At 40.4% G+C, this 22,822-nt stretch overlaps 1 protein-coding gene across 1 annotated transcript in view; it reads left to right on the top strand.

Moving 5' to 3' along the window:
* The window catches only part of PAX3 (paired box 3), an 82,695-nt gene that overhangs the window by 54,489 nt on the left and 5,384 nt on the right, over nucleotides 1-22,822 (top strand). Inside the window, exons 6-8 of the mRNA XM_074592351.1 lie at nucleotides 2,062-2,267; nucleotides 13,549-13,714; nucleotides 14,816-15,030. Coding sequence (XP_074448452.1) covers nucleotides 2,062-2,267; nucleotides 13,549-13,714; nucleotides 14,816-15,030 — 587 coding nt within the window. The remainder of the gene's footprint in view (nucleotides 1-2,061; nucleotides 2,268-13,548; nucleotides 13,715-14,815; nucleotides 15,031-22,822) is intronic.

Genomic DNA, 22,822 nt, shown 5'->3' with positions numbered 1-22,822 from the left:
TTACCTGGGGCAAAACTCCAATGCAGGTAAGAGACTCTGTCAGTCTGGATATCCAGAGGAACTGGACATCAGTTCCTCCTGATGTCCTGTGTATGTTGGATCCAAAATATTGATGGTGTCTGGGCAATGAAGATAGCTTTCACATAAGAACCTCTGGTATAGCAGTAACTGTTCTTTTTTTGGTATGCAGAAATTCACGAACTCTTCAGTTGAGTTGTCTGGAAAAGCACTTTGTCTTTCTCATGCGGTAAGACCACATAAGCAGATTAGGTGTATTTATTAGTTCAAACAGTTTGAGTGAAATTGGAAATGTAAGATAGCTAGAAATGAACACGGTGGGGGTTTTAGCTGGAGCTTGAGAAACAGTGATTTCTTTCTGGCTTTGTGTTCTCAGTTACTTCCAAATAAATCATGTTAAGGAGATTATTTTAAATCAATGTCTGTATCAATAATTTATTTGGAATTATTGAAGTAGTAGAAGCGGTGCTTGTATTTCAATTGAGCAAGCAGTTTCAGCATCACTGGGGAGTGTCTGCCCTCTTTAGGTGGTTTCCCTTGAAGACTCAGGCAAGAAGGAATGCTTGTTGCCTGGGACAGCAGCTGATGGAAGTGAAGACTGGCTTTGGAACTCTACTCTTTTGGTTCATTACTGTTTGTTGGAGAAAAAGAACGTGGTTGCGTACTGGAAGAGGCTTGGCTGCCTTCACAGCTGTAGCTATGGGTTCAGCCGTGGCTGGGCTGTAGCTGGAATTCACTTGATTGCCATGGAGCACAGGAGAAAAGCAGTGATGCCAGGAGCTGTCTGGGTGTGTGTGATCTCACTCTCTCCATGTCCCTGAAACTCAGCAGGAGTTTTGGTTCTGATTTCTCTTTAAACTGCTGCTTGCAAGAGTTGGTAGCCCTTTTCTGGGTTCATGGACATGCTGTGCGTGGTCTGTTTCTTGCTGACTTTCCTTAAATACCAACTCAGGATGTTGTGTGAGGGGCCTCTGGTCCACCACAGCCTGGCTGTTTTGCAGTCACATCCTGGCCTGTTGCCTGGAAGCTGAGCATCAGCACATCTGCCTGTAGCTGTGCTCTGTGCTGGAAAACCTCCCAAGGTTACGAGGAATAGCGATGAAACCTCAGCGAAGGAAGCATGCAGTATGTGTATTTCAGGTCTGGTCATCACATATGCTGGAATGTCCTTGCTTTAATAACTGGAAGAGTCAAGTCAAACTATTGCTCAGAGCTATTCTTACAGGAATTCTCTGTGCTATGTGCATCTCGGATTTTTTTTATTTTCAATTTTTTTTAAACACTTGTCTGGTTTGTCCTAAGGTTATGTTAGGTGGTCCTAAGACAGACAAGTAAGTTGCAAACAAGTAGGAATGTTTAAAGGTGCTGAGATACACTAACACAGACATGTAAAATACCATTTAGAGTGTAGAAAAAATAATACACATGACATGAAGTAGATACTTGATTGTGTATGAGAATTAATTTCTTCACTAGCGCTCCCCATACCTTTGTAATCACTTCCATAACCATTTCGGCAATAAGGTTTTAGTGATGGATCCATAGGGAAGGTCTCATGGGCATGTATCTACAGAGTTAGCAACATGCACGCTGGTGTGACAAATATTTGTATCCTTTCACTAGTTCAGGGAAAGGAATGAGGCCGTATTGCTTGTCCGGTTGCTGGGACTAAGCAGTACTACTTGAGTTTTTAAAACACTTGCAAACCACTGGAGGAGTTAAAACAAAGACGTTGAATAATGCATTTACTCAAGAAGATTACTAGAGGTCCTTATAAATATTCTTGGGCCAGGAAAAGGAGCTAAACTCATAGTTGAACTTTTGACAATTCTCTATTTGTTTGAGCACATTTGCACGATGTAACATGTAACTCTGATTTGTTTCTCACTTTTTTGGCTTTTTTGAAGTTGGCCAACTCAGTTCTGAGTCATGGGGAAAAAGCAGTTTTTCCATATAAGAGGATATCATCAATTAATCCAGTATTTCGCTTTTTCTCCCCTCAACTAAAGCTAATTTTTGTCTTTCATTTTTTCTTTTTTTGAGCATCAGCACCCCAGTCTGATGAAGGCTCTGACATCGATTCTGAACCAGATTTACCTTTAAAAAGAAAGCAGCGTCGCAGTAGGACAACCTTCACAGCAGAGCAACTGGAAGAGCTGGAAAGAGCTTTTGAGAGGACACACTACCCTGATATTTATACCCGGGAAGAACTTGCGCAAAGAGCCAAACTCACAGAGGCTCGTGTCCAGGTATGTATTTAAAAGCTGCCTAAACAAGGGAATTTCCTTTTCTCTTAGCATGTCAGGTCCTTTTATATGTGCACGTGATCCTACCCTGGGGTAGAAGGAAAATGTGAAGCTACAGTGTTTAAAGCCTTAGAGGATTTTGCATCTGTACATGGACATGGTTTTCCAACTGTTTAAGGCAACAACTGCTTTGAAAAAAGTTTTGTGTTTTCCCCACTAATTGTTCCATACCTACCATGAATATAATACTGAGCCTTTAGAGAAGAAGGTCTATTATCCCAGTTTGTTTATTTTATGCATTTGACAGCACTCTGCAGATAATCAGGTCAGCTGTTGTGCCAGTTTATAGTTATTTAACTGATTTCATCTGTTGTTGTTTGGGTCTTTCAGGCATTAACAGAGGAGAGAAAAACATTTTAAAAAGGACAATATGTCTATAGAGCCAGGCAAGTGAGCAGGGTTACTGGTGCAGTATCTACAGTTTACTTTTAGTTTAGCTTTTGAAGTTGACTTAATTTAAACTTTGTAATCTCTCTTTTATCCCCACTCTCAGTTTAATTCAAAAGAAAATAGGCCCTCAAATAACTGTTAGATCTTCACAACTTCATGTACATCTGGGTTGTCTAAAACAAGCTAACATGCTGAACAAGTAAACCACGGAGTTGATTTAAATTAAAAAAAAAAAAAGGCACAAATCTGGATTTTCAGATGTCCAAAAATGGACAAATAGCAGCCAAATAATTCTGGAATGAACTATATGCCAGAGTTCAGGTTCAGATTCGGACTTAATCAGTTTCATGGCACAGAAGCACATCCTGTAAAATGTTTAATACCGCAGGCAGAATCCTCTGCTGCTCTTTCACTACTTGACATCTAAGAGTCATCTGGAAAAGGACGCCCAGTTTAAATCAGTCTGAATTGCAAGTGTTCATAAGCAAATGTGTGGTTGGGTGACAAGCAAAATGTTGTAGCTCGTGATCTAACCAAGGAAGAGAAATTAGTGGTAACCTGTGATCTAACCAAGGATACAGGTGAATTTGGTTGCTTTGGTGAAACTTGATTTTTGTTTTGACCGTTGAAGCTCAGCCTGAGGCATTCAGACTCTGCAAACTGAAATAAGCAATACAAAATATCCCTCTGACCTTTTAAGACAAGCATGCCTATTACAGCATGGCTGTAATATCGAGGATCTGTCTTGAAAGGTCCAGACTTTCTCAGTTTAACCTGCTAAATGTTTCTGCAGAAGACTTCACACCACATTTCTTGTAAGCGTTTGTTATGACTGTGAGAGAAAATCAGATGTATGGATGAATTTGTCTGGAAGGCAAACTCAGTGGTGCATGACTCTCTTCTTAACATGTTTACTAAGTGAAATGCTTGCAAAACAGCTTCATATATAGACTTGGGCCAGGTAAGGCTAAATCGAGCCCTGGGAATCATCCACACATAAACATAACACAGATAAGTTCCTACACAAGTTCTGTTAGCAAGACCAATGGGATCTAGGATATGAAGTTTTGGGCCTACGTTAGCTTCAGTGGAAAAATAAGATAAAATGAAAAAGACCTTGTTCGTGTTTTTCTAAATCAATGACCCACAGCTAGAAGAAAAGCAGAACTCTCATTAACATAACAGCTGTCTTAATGTGGCTTTAACCCTGTGACTTTTTACATTCCTTATGGCTTCCTTGGTTCCCTTGAGACGCATCCTGTCTCACACCACTCCTATGATCTACAGCCTCACAAATTCCCCAGTACCTCTGACATATGGATATTTTACCTAACCCAGCATGGAAGAAAGTTCCCAGTCAATCAATGATTAAAATACCAGAACAAAACCTTTCTGGATTAAAGATGAGCTGGGGCTGAAGTAGCCAGCCTGTGGGCAGTTTGCTAGTGCACTCCATCTGTCTGGTACCCTTGAAGCCTGGCAGAGTGATTTAGCAGTGGATTAAGGGATACAGGATTTGCCTTATCAGCATTCAGCACCTCTCTATAGCCCCTTAAAATAGCCACCTATGATGGGCATGAAATAAAAGACGACCTGTGAAAAGAAAATAACCCTAAGAGACTGAGGCTGAGAGGGCTGAATAGTCATACTGATGTAGCATTCAAGCTGTCTTAGTCACACTTCTTTTTTGGTCATAGTATGACAGAGATCAGAGATACCAAATTTTATATGGATGTATACACAAAGATCTCTTTGACTGCTTCCTGATCAAGGATCATCTAAAAGAGCTGGCTTTTTGCAGCCTGAATCAGGCTGAGCCTAGAAAATTCTTTTTTTCTTTTTCTTTGGACCTGTAAGGTCCGATTTTGTAGAGTTGTTTTACATTGTCTAGGAAGTTAGTTAATTGATTACAACTCGACCAACCTTGCTATTCCCTCTGTCCCTCCATGTCATGCTTGCATCTCATGTTTTGTTTTTTCTATCCCGCCACCCTGTGCTTCCCCCCTTTCCTTCTATTCCCCAAGGCGGTCCCTGAACACTCGTGAAAGGAAGCGTCTTAAACTGCTGAACCATCTATTTTCCTCACTTTCCCACTGTTGAGGGGTAACCAAATGCGTGTTTCTAAGCTGGTTGGTTGGAAAGGGGCAAGGCGGGGTTGGGGGTTGCAGGTGAGGGGAAGTTGCCTGTGGGCTGAGATCAAACTTAAAACATTTCAGCCCCTAAGGGGAGTTTTTTTAAAGCTCCAAGCAACTGAAAACAGACTTTACACTGTGAATGTTATTTGTGTACTTAATTGTGGGGACAGGAAAGGCTTTTGAGGAAAGAAGTGTTGAAACAAGCTCCATGTTGCAAGAGTCATGAGATGTATAACTGTAATCACTGCAGATAATTCAGTACTGGGGGTAATACGGAGTTAAAATGCTCCCTGCAATTCCTCCTGCACCACCTTTCCACTCAAGGACTGTTGAGTCTTTCTCTCCAGTGTTTGAGCCTAGAGGTCCTGTGAAGCCAGGACAACCTCTTCTGCTGCTTCTTCCAAAAGCACTTGTCTCTTCTCTGCATATTATATGCAGCAGGAAGGGGAAAGTTCTTCGGTCTTGTGCATTCATCAGATACAATTCAGAAACAGAAGTAGAGTCCCAAAGGTCTAGGATGGCCCTTTAATAAAGGGAAAAAAAAAAGTAGTAACACCCTGGGAATGTGAAGTTAAAACTTCTTGTATTGTGAGTAAAAATGGCAGATGTGCACTGCTTTATTAGTCCAGTTTAAAAAAGCATTAAAACCATCATTAAGTTGCAATGTAGGCCCATAAGGTCTGTGGCCTATTTTTACTGACTCGATATGAAGGTGAATTCTAAAAGTGAAATTTTTCCCAGTGTAGATAAAGATCAAAGGCTCTTTCTGAGCTTCAGAGCAGTGCGGTTATGGTTTCTGTAGCAGCACATAAGGAATGAAGTGGGTAGCATCTCTTCTTGCCACCTTTTGATTCCCACATCAGGCTTATTTTTAGACCTGGATGAACTGGGCAAACTTTGGCAGGAGCTTGGAGCCTGCTTCAGACTGACGGTGGGAGGGAGGTGTTTACTTCAATCTTTTGGTAAAGGATTTTTAAATACGGTTCAACTTTGTCCTGGGGTAGGCAGAGGCCCAGGAGCCTGCCTTGACTGGTGGAGGCTGGCCAGTCAGACAAATCTTTTTGGGCTGTGTGTTGAGGGCAGGCCTCCCAAATTATCAGAAATGTGATGTGTGAGACTTGTGTGTTGGACCATGTTGAGGATGTGCCCCCAGCTGTATGGGATCGTGCAGGGCAAGAGGTCCTGCTGTGAGAAGTGTCTGGCACACGGCCTTCCTGCTTAAACACAAAAGGCAATGGGACAAATTTGTTTGGACTCTTATAGTCCATGAATAATAGTGAAAAAGCAGGAGAAGGCAGGAAGAATTCTGAAACTTGAGTACGTCCTGTCCTGAAAAGGCTCTTCTCGGCCAAATCCCAGGTTTAAATTGGTTTTATTGAAAACTTCCAAAAATAAAAATATTGTTTTACAAAAGAGCATGTCTGAAAATTCAGGCAGATCTCTCCGGGCTACTAGAATGGGGTTGAATGCTCCCATGTCAAACTTGTAATCAGCTTGTAAGCTTTTGTAAAAAGCTTATTACAGCCTCAGCAAATAGAAGTCCCAAGAGCTCAGACGTCTTGAGTATCTGGAAGAAAAATGATACATATATTTATTTTTTTTCTAAAGTGCTGTCCTTCCACATTGTTTTCTTTGTTTCACTATGGTACGGGGAGGGGAAGAGATGGTTTGGAGAAGAAGATAGTGGGGGGAAAGGTGAGATAAGAAAAGGATGACTCCTAAGCTAGTAGTAAAGTTTGAAAGCTCCGAAGTCCAATCTTTCAGCTTTAACAGTCTCTTCTCAGTAGCAAACAGTGAAAAGCATTCAGTGGGAAATCATGGGGGAGGGAGGACCTGTGCCAAAAAAAAGTCTTTATTTGCCCTCAGCTCCTCTGAAATGGTTTGAGCTTGTACACTGAACTGCACAGTCCAACAGGGAGATGGGGTAAAGGAATGTGGGACAGATTCAGGAACATTTAAGACCTTTCAGCGGATCTTTACAGTTATTCCTGATGCGGTTTATGGAGAATTTATAGTGCCTTTTCTTGAGGCTGTCCCTCTTGCATCATATATAGGATAAAGAAAGAAAAAGCTGTGTGCATTCTTGTAGTAGATAGCCCTGTAATTGCAGATTTTTTTTTTTTTTACCCCCTGGGGTAAAGGAGAAATTCTTATGGGTAAATTAGCCAACTACAAACATATGCAGGCCTACGAAGACATTTTTAAATATAAAGGAAAAGAAGGGATGTGATCTTGATTCTCTTTTTCTGGTCCTTCCTGCCTAAGGGCTCAAATTAGTGGCGCTTTAATTTATAAATACACAGTTCAATTTGCTTATTACTCAATATTTTGCAGAACTACTCAGCTGCAGTGTTTTAGAAGTATTTGTGTAGGACTGGGTCAAAGTTGTGTGTGTTTTGTGTGTGGTTTTGTTTTTTTTTTCCCAAAGAAACCTATGAGAGTTGAGTATGTTGGATCACATTGGGAGGTGGATGGAAGTCCCTTTGGCACAGCCTAGTGGTTTTTTGGTCTGGTCTCTTTTTATTTTGTGTGTGGGGTTTGGGTTTTTTCCTTTTTCTCTATTTTTTTTTTTTTAAACCCCTGTGAATGTGTGGGTTTTTTTAGTCCCTGTTCATTTTACAAGAACTCTGGTTTCCATCACACTGATAACTCCTTGTATCCCAACCAGCATGACTTCCTGTCACCATAAACACCCACGCACTCCTGGCAGATCCCAGGCGGAGAACCTGGAACCTCGTGGTGTTCCCACTGATGGTCATAGCAGGTCGTTCTCCGCAGGCTAACAGCACCGCTTTGGGATGCTGTGAGGAAACAGGCCTACACATGGCATGCCTCTGTGCGTACGCAGTAGACCTTATTCCTCTGAGGCTGGGGATGTGCAGATGTCGCAGTGAAGCTGATTTACCAACTAGTTGTTTCTAAAAAGCAATTCCATTTCTACTCTTCTTTCTATGGCTGGTCCCTGGCAGTGCTCTCCCTGGAGCTTATCTGATGCCAGGGTGAGCCAGGATGGAAATTCACCCTACCACAAAAAAAAAAAAGGGAAGAAAAAAACTTTATTCCTTTTTTCCCTGCTGTTTTGTGTTCTCTGAATGAACTCCCAGTCGGGTCAGGCTGGCACAAGGGCTGGTGTCAACTGTTGGACTGGCGAGAGGGTGAAAATGCCTGCAGACACTGCTCTGAAGGCTGCTGAAGTAAATGCAGCTCTGGCATCAACAGGGACTGCAGGACTGGTCACTGCAGATGTCTTTAGAAGTCACGCTGCTGTGTTTTGCAAAGGTAACAGAGCCAGCTGTCTCCAGGCTGGTGCAGCCCAGCTTCATCAGCAGAGTGTCCTTCCTCAGCCTCTCCTCTTCCCAAGGCAGCCCAGCCCCACTGCTTCTGGAGCACCCCAAATTCCTTCCCTGATGGCACACCCACTGAGGACTCCTGCTTCCAGGACAGTCAGAGTAGGTTTTGGACATGTGAATTTTGGGGAAGGGAGGGGTGGGGGAGGCAGTTACCATGAAAAATATCATAAGGCAAAAGGGTAAAAAAAAAAAACAAACCCCAAAACCACCAAAAGCCCTCTGTCTAAAATTAGAAGTGCCGTTAACAATACATCAGTCTTTGGACTTTGTATGTTTTTGGCACTCATGCTTGCCATGGTCAGGACTGTGTATAACAAAATATCCACGCGTTTCCTGCAAAACTCACATCTCAAATGCTTTGCCCTGTTGGATCAGAGATCTTTTTGCCTTAAAAGCACATAGAGCACTCTGTGTTTATGATCAGACTGTTGAAATGTCAAGGCTAATTACACTAGTGTGTTCCCAAGCGAATAAATGCATCTTTTAAAGAATATCCTGTTGAGATCAACGAAATAAGATGTTGGCATGATCACTTGCAAACTATTTAAAGGAAAAATGATAATAAAAGGCAGGATCTAAATGTTAGAAAATAGAGATGGGAGAAACCTATTAGTTCACCTCATCCTTTCTATATTGGTGCAAAATACTTTTTTTAATATTCTATTGAGGCGTTATTTCTTCTTGGTCAGTCCGATTCCAGATGCTTGAAAAACTGGAGCCTCCAATACTTAGTTCCCTTAAAGGGCTATTTTTTTTTTCCTTTTGCTCTAAATTTCATCCTCTTCAGTTCTTTTTTTGAGATGTAAATTTTGGCCAGATGCTGGGGTTCAATTTTGTTTCCGAATCCACTGGGTAATTTACATTCCATCTTTGACAGTGACATAGAAACTGAGGAGCCAGAGCCTCACTAAAATGAATGTGACTTTGCTTGTGGTGCAGACATAGCTTGTGGATGCTTGGGTCCCCCACACAAGCCGTGTTTCCTCTGGCCGTGTCTGCATTTGCACAGTATCAGGCACAATGCTGATCTAATTTAGAGCTCCTGCATATTACACCAACGCAAGTAGATCATATTCCTTCAGACACAGTACTGTTTGTGTAAGAATGCTATATTTTGAGTCTCTAAAATGCAGTAGCTTGCTTATCCCCTGCTTTTGCTGCCATGGGGGAATTCAGTGTGGTAGTGGTGATTTGAAGTACTGTCTAGGGTGGGTCTGCCTTCCACTGAGATCCATGCTCTTGATGGTGAAGGCAACACACAAGATACATTAGTCTGTCAGATTAAGTAGACACAGATAGCTTAGTTTTCTGTTACGTCCACTGCAGGGTAGCACTTTCTCATAGTATGACACTTATGATCTTCACCAGGGACTGTGTTATACTCTGAGCATCTCTGCGTCCAGGTGATGATCGCTGCTGATGATCTCAGAAGGGAGAGTGTGGGAGAACAGAAGCATTCTGTGGTCCCCTGCTAGGTTTGAAAAGGCCGCTCATAACATGAGGATTTTGTTGTGCTAGTGGAAGTTGAAATTTGCTGAACATAAGAGGACGTTGTGTTTAAATCATGTTGGAAATGTACAAACAAAATAAAATATTTCCCCAGGTGTTTACAACGTGCTTCTAAGCAGACACATTGGCTTGTGGTGACTAGATTTATTTTTAAGTCTTGGCCTGATATTGGCAAAATTTTTCAAGATTTCTTTAATTAGTGGTAATGGTGCACAAGGATTTTTTCATGATATGTGCTGATTTAAAAAATAAATTTCTGAACTCTTGAGAATAAGTCAAGGCAGCCAAACTTAGTCTAAATGAAATAATTATGATTTAACAAAAAATAAAATAAATAATTTCGGTTAATATAGAAAGCATACAACTACTGGGTAAAGTTTGGGATCTGACTAATTTTAATAAACATTACGTAAAATGTAAATAAAATACTTAGGTTTGAGTTATTTAGTTTTGAGTGATTCTTTTTCTTGAGTTTCCAAAACCAAATTCCTACTTTTTAAGTCTTCCATTTAATTTGTATTTTTTTTCTCCTGTCTTACTGTTAACGTTATTTCTTCTTTGTGTTCTGTCACACACATGCCATCTGAAATCTGCAGTTACCTGGTATAAAATGGGAGTTAAACACAGTTGCAACCTAAATATCAAGCTATGTAAGATTAGTAAAAACTATTGTGTTAAAACATCCAGAATTACAGATGTTCACTTGTAAAAATGTGTGATGGTAAAAGTTGGGGCCACACTTATGGTCATTTTAAGATAAATTATTTTTAGTATTTTTACCAAGGCTAGTTGAAAGCCTGTTAAAATCAAAGGGAAACAAGTACGTGTGTGGATCGGACCCCTGGTGCTTACTGTAAAGGTGTGTGGTTGTGTGTTTTGGTTTGTTTTTTCCCTATGTGCCTCTACCATTCTGTAGTGATGAGTACACGTGGTATCAGTCTCAATAAGACTGGCTCTGCAGTCTTGGATTTGTTCAAGGGGTTTTGTGAGTTAATTTTGGGCTGACTCTGGTGCTAGCCAGGTGCCACCTCCTTCCTGCCACCTGGGGAAAGCAAGAATCCAGGGCAAACAGCAGAAGGTGTGTGCTGCAGCTGATGGGGCAGCCAGGCAGTGGAGTGGCAGTGGCCAGAGATGAGGAGCCTGGAGCCATGACTGTGCCAGCAGCATGTGGCACAGGTGCCAGTCAAGTACCACCCATTTGGCATGTCCCAGTCGCATGGGACTGAGGTGGCCACGTACAGCCCTGTTTCTGCACAGCCCAGGCAGGTTCCTGCATCCCTGCAGAGTCCACTTAATTTAGTGAGGCTCCAGGTGGCAACAGAGCTCTGCGCAAGTATCTTCATCGCAGGGCTGCTGTAGACTTTTTGATACTGTTGAGTGTGTCCTTTTAGAGATGTTTAATGCATGTGTTTAACATATGTACATATAATAACATATGCATTAACATATGTTAACATACATAAGAGATGTATACTACATAGTTTTGGAAGGATGCAAATCCATAAAATGAGCCAAAATGTATCTGTAAATAAAAGCATAAAACTTGGCATTAATGCAAATCACTTGCTACAGAATTAAAGTTTGGGGTCTGACTCGTTTAATAAAGATCTAGGGCTTGAAGGCAAATGCTTATCTGTAAAGGAAACAAAATCTTGTTACCTCATTTTCCTCGGTGAAATCCACTCACGTAGTGCAGTTCAGTTACTGTTCACAAAGCATTTGAAGATCATCAGATAACCCTTTCGACCTGAAGAAGGGAGAGTGTCATGGAGAAAGCCATAGTTAATGACCTGGCTAGGCTAATTACAACACGAGTTTGCTGTTCCCTCTCTGACCTCCATTATCCTTCCTAAGTGCTCTTTGGCTCTTTAGCAAAGCCTCTTTCTCCCTCTTTAGCATGTCTTGCCTCTTTTTCCTTCTCTTCAAAAGACGCTGCTGCAGGAGTGCGAGACGGGTGGGCTTTGGGAGGCATAAGCAGGTGGAAGGATTCTGTGAGGAGTAAATAAGAAATTTTGACCTAAATGTCAGTGAGGGAAGCAAAGGGTAAGGAGAAGGGTGAAAAAGGATATAGATGTCTGTAAGATGAGAAAGTAAAAAATATTGATGAATCTAGACCCATTCTCAATTATTGCTCATTGCAGGTCTCTCATCTCTGCCCTGGTGCCTTGCCCCTGCCAGTTGTTTTCATAAATGGTTCATGTGGAGGCTGAGGGAGGGTTAGTACGTACAGCAAAAAACCAAGAGGGATTTCTGAGTTAGAACCGAGGCTCCATCTATCCCTCTGTCCTAGATCTTAAGCCGGAGTGGGAGTGTGTAATTGAGGAGTAGATGTTGTGGCCGAAGGAGGAGGCAGCTGTGTGAACTGAGCATCTCATTCTGAAGAGAGGATGAAGTCAGATCAAACTCATGGTGACAGATGGCCCACATCAGAAACCAGATGGCCCAGTGAGTCCAGCCACTCCTGCTATGAAACAGCAAGCAAAGGAGAAGCCCAGAGTGCAGTCCAAAATGTTGTAACGCTCTGATGTAAAGGCCACTCACAGTTTGTAAATGATGTTACAGAGAAATCCAGTCTGTGGTGGCTAACTCCTAAGCTGGTCTGAGACCCAACTTTTACAAGTACGTCTACAGGTGGCTCATCAGCTAACATGCCTCAGTGGCTTTCAGACTGCCTTACAGGCTGTGCAGATGTACCTTGTAAGGCGCTACCACTCAATTAAGGTCTTGTCTAATTGAGAGCATCCATGGATGACCGTTGCAGCTGCTTCAGGGTGTACAGCTATAAGTAATTGTTTGCTTGTTTACAAATGTGTGCAGCCTCACTTATCTCCAACAATCTTTCTTTTTGGCAGTCGTCCACCTCATGGACCTGAGTGCTGTAGTCTAGAAGTTGCTCTAAACCAGCAGCAGGGCAGTGTGGATGCACCCTGGTCCAGGCACCCCTGCTGTGGCTCGTTGCCCTTCTGATTTGTGGCATGTGTAATCACTATAATATCAGTGTTAACCTATGTGGTTTGCAACTCTTATTCTGTCTGTGTTTGTGAAGTCTTGCCTTCTCCTTTCTTGGAAGCAAGAAAAGCCATCCAAGACTTGGAAAACTTAAAATGTGAACTGAGAATGACGTGAAGGAAAGTAGATTTATAGCTAAAATATCCCACTAATCCAAATCCCATCTGTTTGGTACCCTGTTCTGGGAACAGATTTCAAAGTGGTTCTGAAATGCTGATCTACTTTTCATGACAAGTTTATTAAGAGATGTTTTGTACATATGTGAATACATGAAAACTTGCTGGGAGGGATTTGTGTGTTTCGTACACAGCGCTTGCATTTTTCAAATTAAAAGCTTAAGGTTCTGTTGATCATAAGGGCAATGGAGTTTCCCAATATATAAGTGCAAGCACCTTCCAACAGCGCATTAAGTCATGCCGCTAACTTGTCAGCAAGTAAAATGCAAAGACAATTCAATCCAGACCAAATAGCTTTGGCTGGCACTTAGATCAAATGGAGAGACGTTTTCCCTTTCTCATTAAATCTAGCACAATAAGGATAGTGATTGATAGTTATTAAAAGCACTAAAGCTTGAAAGCATTAGTCAGCTTGTTTCTCAGGAGAGGCTGTGTTTGAGAGGAAACTAGGGCTCGGGATTCCTGTGTCCTGTCTGTTGAACCAAGGAAGTGTGTGCCAAGGGCTCCATTCTTGTCCCAGAGCTCTGAGCCCAGTGTGCATCTTCTGTATCTCTCTTCTCTGATACTGAATGCATTTGAAATACGATGTTGTTATTTCTGATGCACCCGTATTAAATGTACAAAAATCAAATGTGCCTAATTAAAACGTTTGTAGGTCTGGTTTAGTAACCGTCGTGCTAGATGGAGGAAACAGGCAGGAGCCAATCAACTGATGGCTTTCAACCATCTGATCCCAGGAGGATTTCCACCCAGTGCCATGCCAACTTTGCCAACGTACCAGCTCTCTGAGCCCTCCTATCAACCCACCTCCATACCGCAAGGTACAGTAGCCAACAGGTACTTGGTTAAAATAGTGTTATTGGGGGGGGGCTTCTCTGTTGATCCACTGTAGAAATATTTTCTTCTCTAATGTAGAAAAGGGTCTAAATCAGTGAGGACCTTGCAAACCTGCTTATTAAGAACACAGGTTTGTTTTGCTGCAAGAAAGAGATGGTTGCATGTGAAGGGTGCTAGCTAGAGAAAAAATAGCCTCCTGCATAGCAGAGGGGCAGCATTGGTAAAACAACATATGCGCTTCCTTACCCTTCTGTTGCATTGGTCTCCTTCACTGAGAGTGCCCGGCGTGGTGGGGAAGGAGGCAGCAGTTGCATTCTGTCTTTTTTGTTGACTTCAATGGTGGTGCACTGGAAACTTCTGTAAGTACTCTGATTATTTATTTGATGGTGAAAAAAACAGCTATTCAGACCATCTTGTTTCACATCAGATAGTAGCAAGTCTCAGCATGATAAAAATTTGTCTTAATGTTATCAGAATTTCTGTGAACTTTGATGGATTTGGGGCGGGGGGGGGGGAACAGCCTCAAATCTAGGCTATGCTAGATTTTACTGTTAAAGAAAAACCTTACAGGTGAGATTTTATAAAACGAGTTACTGTGCTCTTCTTGCTGCCTCCTTGGGATTTGGATCCTTACTGTTGGTGGATGTTCTAATTAATGGGATTTTTCAAAGCCCGGGGCTTCTCCTATCCATTGTGAGGTTTACTACAAATCGCAGCAGAATTTCTGTGCTGTGACCAGGAGGTGAAAGCTTGTTACCAGTCTTCTAAGTAAATAATGCTTTTTCCTTTATTTTTGATACATATGTATGTGTATATATATATATCTAAAAAATATAGCTGTATCAACTCTGAACAATATATGTCCAGTTAGCATTGTCTGAAAACTGCATGTGTCTGTTGCTATGATTTTTGTGTAATCTTACTGGCCAGTTAAATATCTAGCAATATTAAAAATTTACCTTTCTATTTAACCAGTACTTAGATGCAGGTCCTGATATAATTCTGTCAAGTTGAGGTTCACATAATGAACCTATTACGCCGGAAAAAAGGAGGAAAACATATCAACGTGTTTCTTTTGCTTCTAGCCGTGTCTGATCCAAGCAGTACCGTCCATAGACCTCAGCCTCTCCCTCCAAGCACTGTACACCAAAGCAGCCTCCCTTCCAATCCAGAGAGCAGCTCTGCCTACTGCCTACCCAGCACCAGGCATGGATTTTCCAGCTATACAGACAGCTTTGTGCCTCCGTCCGGGCCCTCAAATCCCATGAACCCTGCCATTGGCAATGGCCTTTCACCTCAGGTCAGTCCTGTGTTTTCAGACAGAGGATTTGCTGTATACCAGAACCAAAGAGTCTATTCCCTCAGGCCACAGTATAATGAATTGCCAAATTTAAACCATAATGTATTCTTTATACAAGCCACATGATTTCAGTTTGCTTGTTTCCTTCTTTTTTTTATTTTTTTTCCTTCTACTGGCTGAATCAAGAGTCATAGCTTATATTTAATTTCAAGTGATTTATAATGTAATCATGCAGGCTTCATGTTTACATTCAGTTGTCAAGCGTTCATAATGTACTGCTATTTTCTTGAAGATCAGTGGCTAGGTACAGAAAGTAGATCATGTAGTTTTTCTATGACTAAAATATCTCTTTAAGATAACCTCACCAAGGTTTTACCAAATGGTCCAGGAAAATTACAGGCAAGTTGTATGAGGAGAGTTCCAAGGGCTGAGCAGTGTGCAATGAGATGAGCTATAATCGAGTTATAAATACATAAATTAGGAGTATTACTGCTCTTTGGCAATATATAAATGCATGAATACCATAATTGTTGTTCTAATTTGCATGAGCTCTTTTTAGGAAATCATGTTAATAAATTGCCTTGATAATTGAGTGTCAAAAGGTTGGTTAAATTTTCCTACACGCGGCATCTGTCTGAAGCTGACATTATTAGTTAAAGCTTGAATAGATGGCCGTTTATTTTATTAGCGAGAGCTTTGCCCAGGTGCCTGGAAAGAGATGTCCACTAAATTCTAAGAAGTCACAAAGAGGATGCAATCTATAATTACAATCAGGAATCTCTTCAGGGCTGAAAGTGAGAGTTTTAACAGCTTTATCTTCTTCTACCCTTTTTTCCTCTCAGTGGCTAGAAAAACAGAGAGGAGCTCAGAATGACACAAATGAAAAGTGAAAAGACAATTATACTCAATTACACACTAATCACTGACTATCACCACTGCCTAAGCAGGGAGAGGGCATTCTAATAGGCAGAAAATGAGATTTTAATGGCACAAAGGGTGGCCAAAATAACGACTCGTATATCTTTGCCTCCTTCGTTTTCTTCAACTTGTGGTTTGCATCTCAGGAGTACAGTTCCTGGTTCCTGTGCAACGGTGATAACTCTGTGCAGCTGAAAAGTTCAAAGGCACTGGAGTTGAAAAGAATGAATAACAAAGGCAATGAAATAAACATTTTTGCCCAAAGGCAAAAGTTCATAAACCCTTTTTTGTAACAGTAAATGTAATTAAGTTTCACAGATTCCTATAGCATAGAGTGGGGTACAAAACTTTATGGCTTGAAACCTCAGGAAAAAAATACCAACAGAAAAACAAATGGATGTACTTCCAACAAGACTTGAATGGATTTTGTTCTAAAGAATTCTGATTCCTGAATGCAATCTCCAGCAAAAGCCATGACATTATATTAGTTGCTTCATTTTTTATTTTTTTTTTTAAATGGCCAGTTTTGTAGTGTGCAAGGCTTCCACAATTTTGACATAAATATCTCTGTGATTCAGTATTAATCCATTAAAAATAGTTTTTAGTGTCAGTTTAAATGTATGTTCGTTCTGGCTATGGAAAATCTTTTCCTTTCACAAAGCTTTTATTGTCTGGGACACAGGAGTGGAGTTGTAACAGTAAAGAAATCTTGTGATGTCTGGGCAAAGTGGGACAAAAAAGTGAGGCCAGGTTTCCTCCCCCCAAAGTCTTGCTGATTTGAGGTTTGATATAATCAAAAGGAGATCCCTGGAGCAGATTAGATGACTTTAATCAGTTACTGTGCTTCTTTACACCCAGCCCTGTCTTTATGCTATGAAACTTCTGGTTTGTGTTGTTTTTCCTTACAATTTTGAAGCCTTTTCCTACCCTAGGGCTTAGAGCTCCTGGCCATGTCCTGCACTTCTACTAGCGGGGTTAGCAGAAGGCTGGTTACTCAAAAGCTGACGTCATGTTCACCACTGAGTGCATACAGGAGATTACTTATATCCATTTAGATTTTGAACAGCTTCTTGGCAACTGAATTGTTACCTTCACTGGCTGATAAAGATCTTTCTATCAAACAAACAAAAACCCAGCCCTAAATTCATGCAGTGTTACCAGCAGCTTCTCTGAAACAATTTTGGGGCCTGAACAATGACTCAGAGACACATATAAAACATACGTATGTATAAAATGACATACCTAGGCTTTGTGCTTATAGAAGCAAGTGATATACCCTCAAATATGCCAATTATGTGCAGCAAACTGTGGGATTCTAGTGAAACAGTGATTGTGCTTTACGCCTGAAAGAAGGGCCTCAGATGTCGGTCACATATGTTGTGACATTACTGTGTGTGGAACGACCCTTAGTCGTGGGGTGTGTCGCAGTGCACCCCTTTGTCACGCATCCTCAGGGCTCTTCCCACAGGTGCGCAGGTGCTGCTGAGCGGCGGCTGGCAAGTCAAAAGGCAGCCCTGTCTTGGGGATTTCATGAAGAAAGAGAAAACAGGAGTTTTCCTGCTGAGTGGGCATGTTGCAGTGCCCTGCCTGTGTGCGTGGAATTTAGATGAGAAGGAGAGAGGGTCCTTTTACTAGCTGGTGGATTTTTGACCACAATAAATCTGGGTGTGTGAGCAATTAACATAATGTTTCCACCCATCACTGTCTCTCTCCCGGGCAAGCACTCTGGACATACTGTGTGTAAAGCTGAATTTATGGTGACTTTAGTGGGAGGGGGGGGCTTTGTCTGAAGCCTGAATAAACTTTTGTGATTTTAGAAAACCCCAAACCTCAGAACGTGCAGAACAAAATCTAATATTAAGATTCTCGGTATCATATTCTTAGTAGACTTAAACCTCTGTTCCCTCCTTGACTTCAATTTATTCCAAATGAGGGTCTGACACGCAGACCCCCAGGGAAGCCTTATTTTCCACACAGGATGTTTCCTTTCTAACTTTGTCCTGGAGTATGATGGACAGGTATGTTGTTTAAGGCAAGCACTGGGTGAAGGCAGAGGACAAGCAGAGATGGCTAAGGTCCTGTAATTTTATTTTTATAGTGTTAGCCATGAACTTAAAAGTTAGAGAGGACTGTATGTTTTGGTCAGTTTTAGGAAGCAGAATGCTCCATAATATACCTGTCTTCAGGCTGGGAAATAAAATGTTGTTGCTTTTGTTTAAATGAATAAGAGAATAGAAAGAGTACCAACTTGGTAATATGCCACATGTTTTTACATCAAGACAAGATCTACAGATCTCTACATGACTGATTATTCTCCTCGTTCATCTGGTTTACTCATTCCTACCTGGCTGTGGTTAGAGAACCTCTGTCTTACAGACCTGCAAAGGGTTGACTTTTGCAGGAATAAAACAGGGATTAATGCCTTGGGGAACTGGTAGCCAGGGTGTCCTCGTTTGTATTTCATGAAAAAGCAGCCAAACTGCATGCATGCTGTCTCAGCCAGAGCTCTTTAAATATAATGTCAGAACAGAGATTATTAGTGTGTAATATATGTAAATTGCATATTTTTATGTTTTCTATGCCTATTATGCAGCTTCTTGGCTTTCATGCATACATTTATGGGAATATTGTATTTCCTTTTCAAATTAAGTTTCAGTTGCTATGTGCGTTTTCTTTTAACAAACATTTGCTAACTCAAAATTATTAAGGAGTAGCATATCTATGTGTTAATATGTGCGTATGGGACTCAAGCGTGCCTCTGAATTGGCATGTCACTTTCTGATCCCGGCATTAACAGTCGTTGCTGGTTCTTCCATGGAAAGCAGAAAAGCGACTGCAAAAACATTTGTCTTGCAACTGCAGGTGTACGGTCCTACTAGAGAGCAGATTGTTTTTAAGAGGGGATATCAATATTTTGAACTGCTTCATTTAAGATAAGGAAAAAGGCTTTTCCGGTGTACATGGGCATCCCTTGACCTTGTCATGTGCTTTTTATTAATGTCAAAGCAGCGGAGTTTGCCCTACACCAGGCAGTCCAGGCAGTTCGCTGGTTTTGAAGCGTGCCATTTTGGACTGCTTGTGGATTCAGATGGAGCGGCAATACTCTGCTCGCATTGCTGCCCACTTCCTTGCTTTCTGTATTTAACCTGTAGGACAGCCAGGCTTAAATAGTACTGCAGTGTTAAGTTTTTACTGGAAAAAGAACAAATGTGCGTAACCTGTCCCCTGCTGGACATAATTTTTTTTTTTTTCCTTGCTCTCTAGAAAAATTCTGAGCTCTATTTTTCCTTCTTCCTTGTCATCTTCCCCCATAATTGAGTCAAACCAGTAGCTTTGAAGACTGAAGTTTCAAAATGGGAAGTGGATTGAATGTTGAATGGTTGTATAGATCATAACAGTCTTTAACAACGTTCACAGTTCTCATGCTATTACCTGGAACTCAGGAAAAATCTTGATAAGAAAATTCCAAACTTTGCCGTGAACAGTAGTAAAGATGCAAGCTGTTTTAAGGTTGCTTTACTTCTACTGTCAAAACATTTCAATGCCTGAGTTTAAGAATTATCCTGTAACTCTTTTTGGTGAGAGAGATCTTAGGCAATTGGCTTCTCTTAAGTCTTTAAGAGCACTTGGTTTTCATTAACCTGAAGTATGGATCTGATGCTGCTGTCGAATCGGTTAGATATGTTCATATTGTCTTGTTAATTCTATTTTTAAGGGAAACACAGGAACCAGTGGCTAAAAACTTGCATTCTCTCATTAAGAGGGACAAGAGGGGGAAACCCAGCAACTATGAATTTATTATTCTTTTTCCTATGCCTTCTGTTGAATTACTGTCCCACTGGTTGCCCACAGAAACATTTCATTTGGATCCAAGTCCCACACCAACGAGAAGCTCATGATCTCTGTCACAATGATCTTGGCTTTGAGAGCTCTTTGCTTAATGACCCAAGAACATGAGACAGAAGTCAGGGATTTCTTTGTGAGGAAGAAAGTTAATTCACGTGGTATCGTTTTTCAAGAGCACGAGTTCTTGTTTTGATTTTATTTTTTAATGAAAAAAAAAGTTCAGCCAATGGGATTGATTATTTCTGTTTTTGGAGTGAGTACAAATAGATGGGATCCAATAGTTGTGTAATTGTTACTGTGCAGGAATAGTAACATTTATTGTTTTGTAAATATTGTAATGTTTTAAATACTATAAATACATTTCTATATAACCTATATAATAAAATATATTCACATAACAACAACAATAAACAGCTGACTTTACATTTTGAATGTCCACCTTAACTTCTCCCTCTGGGGCTTCAGCCTTCAAAATGCAGGTCTCATCTTCCAGCTCAGAGATCTTATGTAGAGATTCAAAAAGCCCTGGACTTTTCTGGGAATTTAAGCTAATTGTTCTGTAACTTCATGACAATAAATGTTTAGAAATGCAATAAAAGGTGTAGACATCTTAAATAAAAAAATGTTATAGTAAAATGATACAATATATATAAAGCATATCCGTTTCTTGCTTATCTTAATGATATTGCTCACAAAAATGACTTTTCTTCTTCCATAATAATTTGTAGCATTTAGAATATACGCAGGCTGAGTATTCAGCGTCACAGTAGCCCTTAAAATAATTTTTGCTTTTGCTACTCATAGAAGTTCAATTTGAACCACTTGTTAAGTGAAAGTATGAGTCAGCTCTTTATAGAGTATATGACTGGCCTGCATCGGTGAACTTCTAATTTTTTAATGAATTTACAAAATAGAAATATCAACAGGAATCCAAATACTTGCATATTTATTCAATTACAGACTGGTACATTAATGTGGGCTTTGTCATGAGTAATCACAGATAGCTCGCTGGAGTCCTTAATTATGCTCTATATCTTAGATTTCCAAAGAAAGGTACTAAAAATACCATGGCATGATTCAGTGAAAAGCAAATATTGCTGTGGGATCACAAAGAATAGGGTTTCATCCCTAGCAAAGTCACTCTAGAAAGCCATATCTTTAAATGCATTGGACTCAAATTCCTTCAAAACTTCCTACCTCTCTAGAGATAACTGTTTTATTTTCATCTTGATTTTTTGTTGGAGCATCGGTAATAGTAATAATTTTCTTATAGAAGAAAGACTGAGTGCTGAGTCAGAATACAAAGAAGCTTCCCCTAGTGGAAATAGCAAAATACTTGTTTTTCCTCAGTGCTGGTTAGGTTAGAGGCCCTGGCGTATACGCTAATGGGAGCCTCATGAGTGAACCCTTCTTTACTGGTTGGATTCCTCCAGGTATGCTTGTCCTTTATCTCCTCCCCCCCAAATTTATGGATAACTTAATGTTTTTACCTAAGTGGCTAGGATTTTGTAGGAATTTCCTGTTGGTAAATCCAGCCATGTAGGTGTAGATCATGCAGTAGCTGCTGTTGTAGGGACAAATGCTGAGTTTGGTGAGAGTCTTCCTATGAAAGCTTTGCAGATCCCATCCCCTGGCCATCTGCCAGCAAAATAAAATCACATACTGTTTGAATTAAAAAGGGGGAAAAAAAAAAAAAGGTGTGTTTTTTATTTTTGTTTTGCTTTCAGAGGGAACAAACCTGTGTACCCCAGTTGTGGAGGGAAGAGACAGCTGGGATGGTTTTCATGATGGCCAGAATCCTCCTTTTGTGTTTTGGGTTGAGTAGGAGGTGGGAGGAGAAGCACTCGCAGGCAGAGCGCTACGTAATCTTAAATTTAGGCTTGTTATGAACTGTTGTATGTAATATTGTCATATTTAAGCATTTAAACTCATGAGTCTACAGTCTCTGAGACTGTCTGAAAAAGTTTTTAGATGTTTAATTTTTTATATATATACATTAATATATTCAAATACATATATATAAAAATTGTGAGTATATGTTCCTTTTTGGGCTTTCTGTATTACTTTTTTCACTTGTCTTGAATTTTTTTAAGCTTTTCTATACAACCAGGAGCTAGATAATTACCTTCTATTTGAATTATTTTGATAACGTTATGTAACCCTGTGACTCCCATGATCTAGCACATGAAAAGAGACATGAGTTCAGTGACAGACTGTGATAATGTTGTGAACATTAGTAATCTCCTGTAGATAAAAATATAATTCATGAAGGATCAAGTTATTCTCTTAATTACCCTAAACGTACACCAGTGCACCTTCTGTAATTTCAGTGTAGCTACCACTGATGTCTAGTGGTGTGAAATCAGTATGAGGTCTCATTTGATATGAGTATGCAGAAGGTCAGATCATCAGATGCTCAAAGTCAGTGTATTTGCTCCTGTTTTCATTACCCAAGTACATGGTTCCTAGTGCTTGCCATTTGGCACAAAAATGCTTTCTGTTGGGTTTCTTCATACATTCAGCAAAAATATTCATATGTATAAAATGAATCAGCAACATGGATCTAGGATCCTATAGGTATAGATCCATGTAGCTAATTAATTTTAATTGAGCTTCTAAAATATCTCATTCTAATGCATTAGAACCATCCTTTTTGTGTTCTTTCTTGTGCAACATTTTGTTTTTGAGAGATTTTTCTACAGTGAAAAGAGTTAACAGCAGGTAATGCCATTCATCTCGGAAGAAGTTTGAAATTTTCAGTGTTAGTGATGAATGAGGGTATCTGACCCACATCTGTTTTACATTAGAATGGAACATTGCCCTGACATCGGTAGAAGCATTTGTCAAGATTCCCTGGACAGAGCTTCTGTAAATTACATGCTGCAAATGTGTCAGGGTCAGATAAGAGGATATCATTAACTCCACTAAAGTTTACTCATGATTCTGTCAGTTCAACTTAATACGTTAACTGCCAACAGTTTTCCTTGAGCTGTTTCATTAAATCTTTCATTCACAGGAGGGGAAAAAA

Source organism: Larus michahellis, chromosome 6 (assembly GCF_964199755.1).
Source record: "Larus michahellis chromosome 6, bLarMic1.1, whole genome shotgun sequence".
NCBI classification, from domain to species: domain Eukaryota; kingdom Metazoa; phylum Chordata; class Aves; order Charadriiformes; family Laridae; genus Larus; species Larus michahellis.
This window is presented reverse-complemented; position numbering and strand designations above follow the sequence as displayed.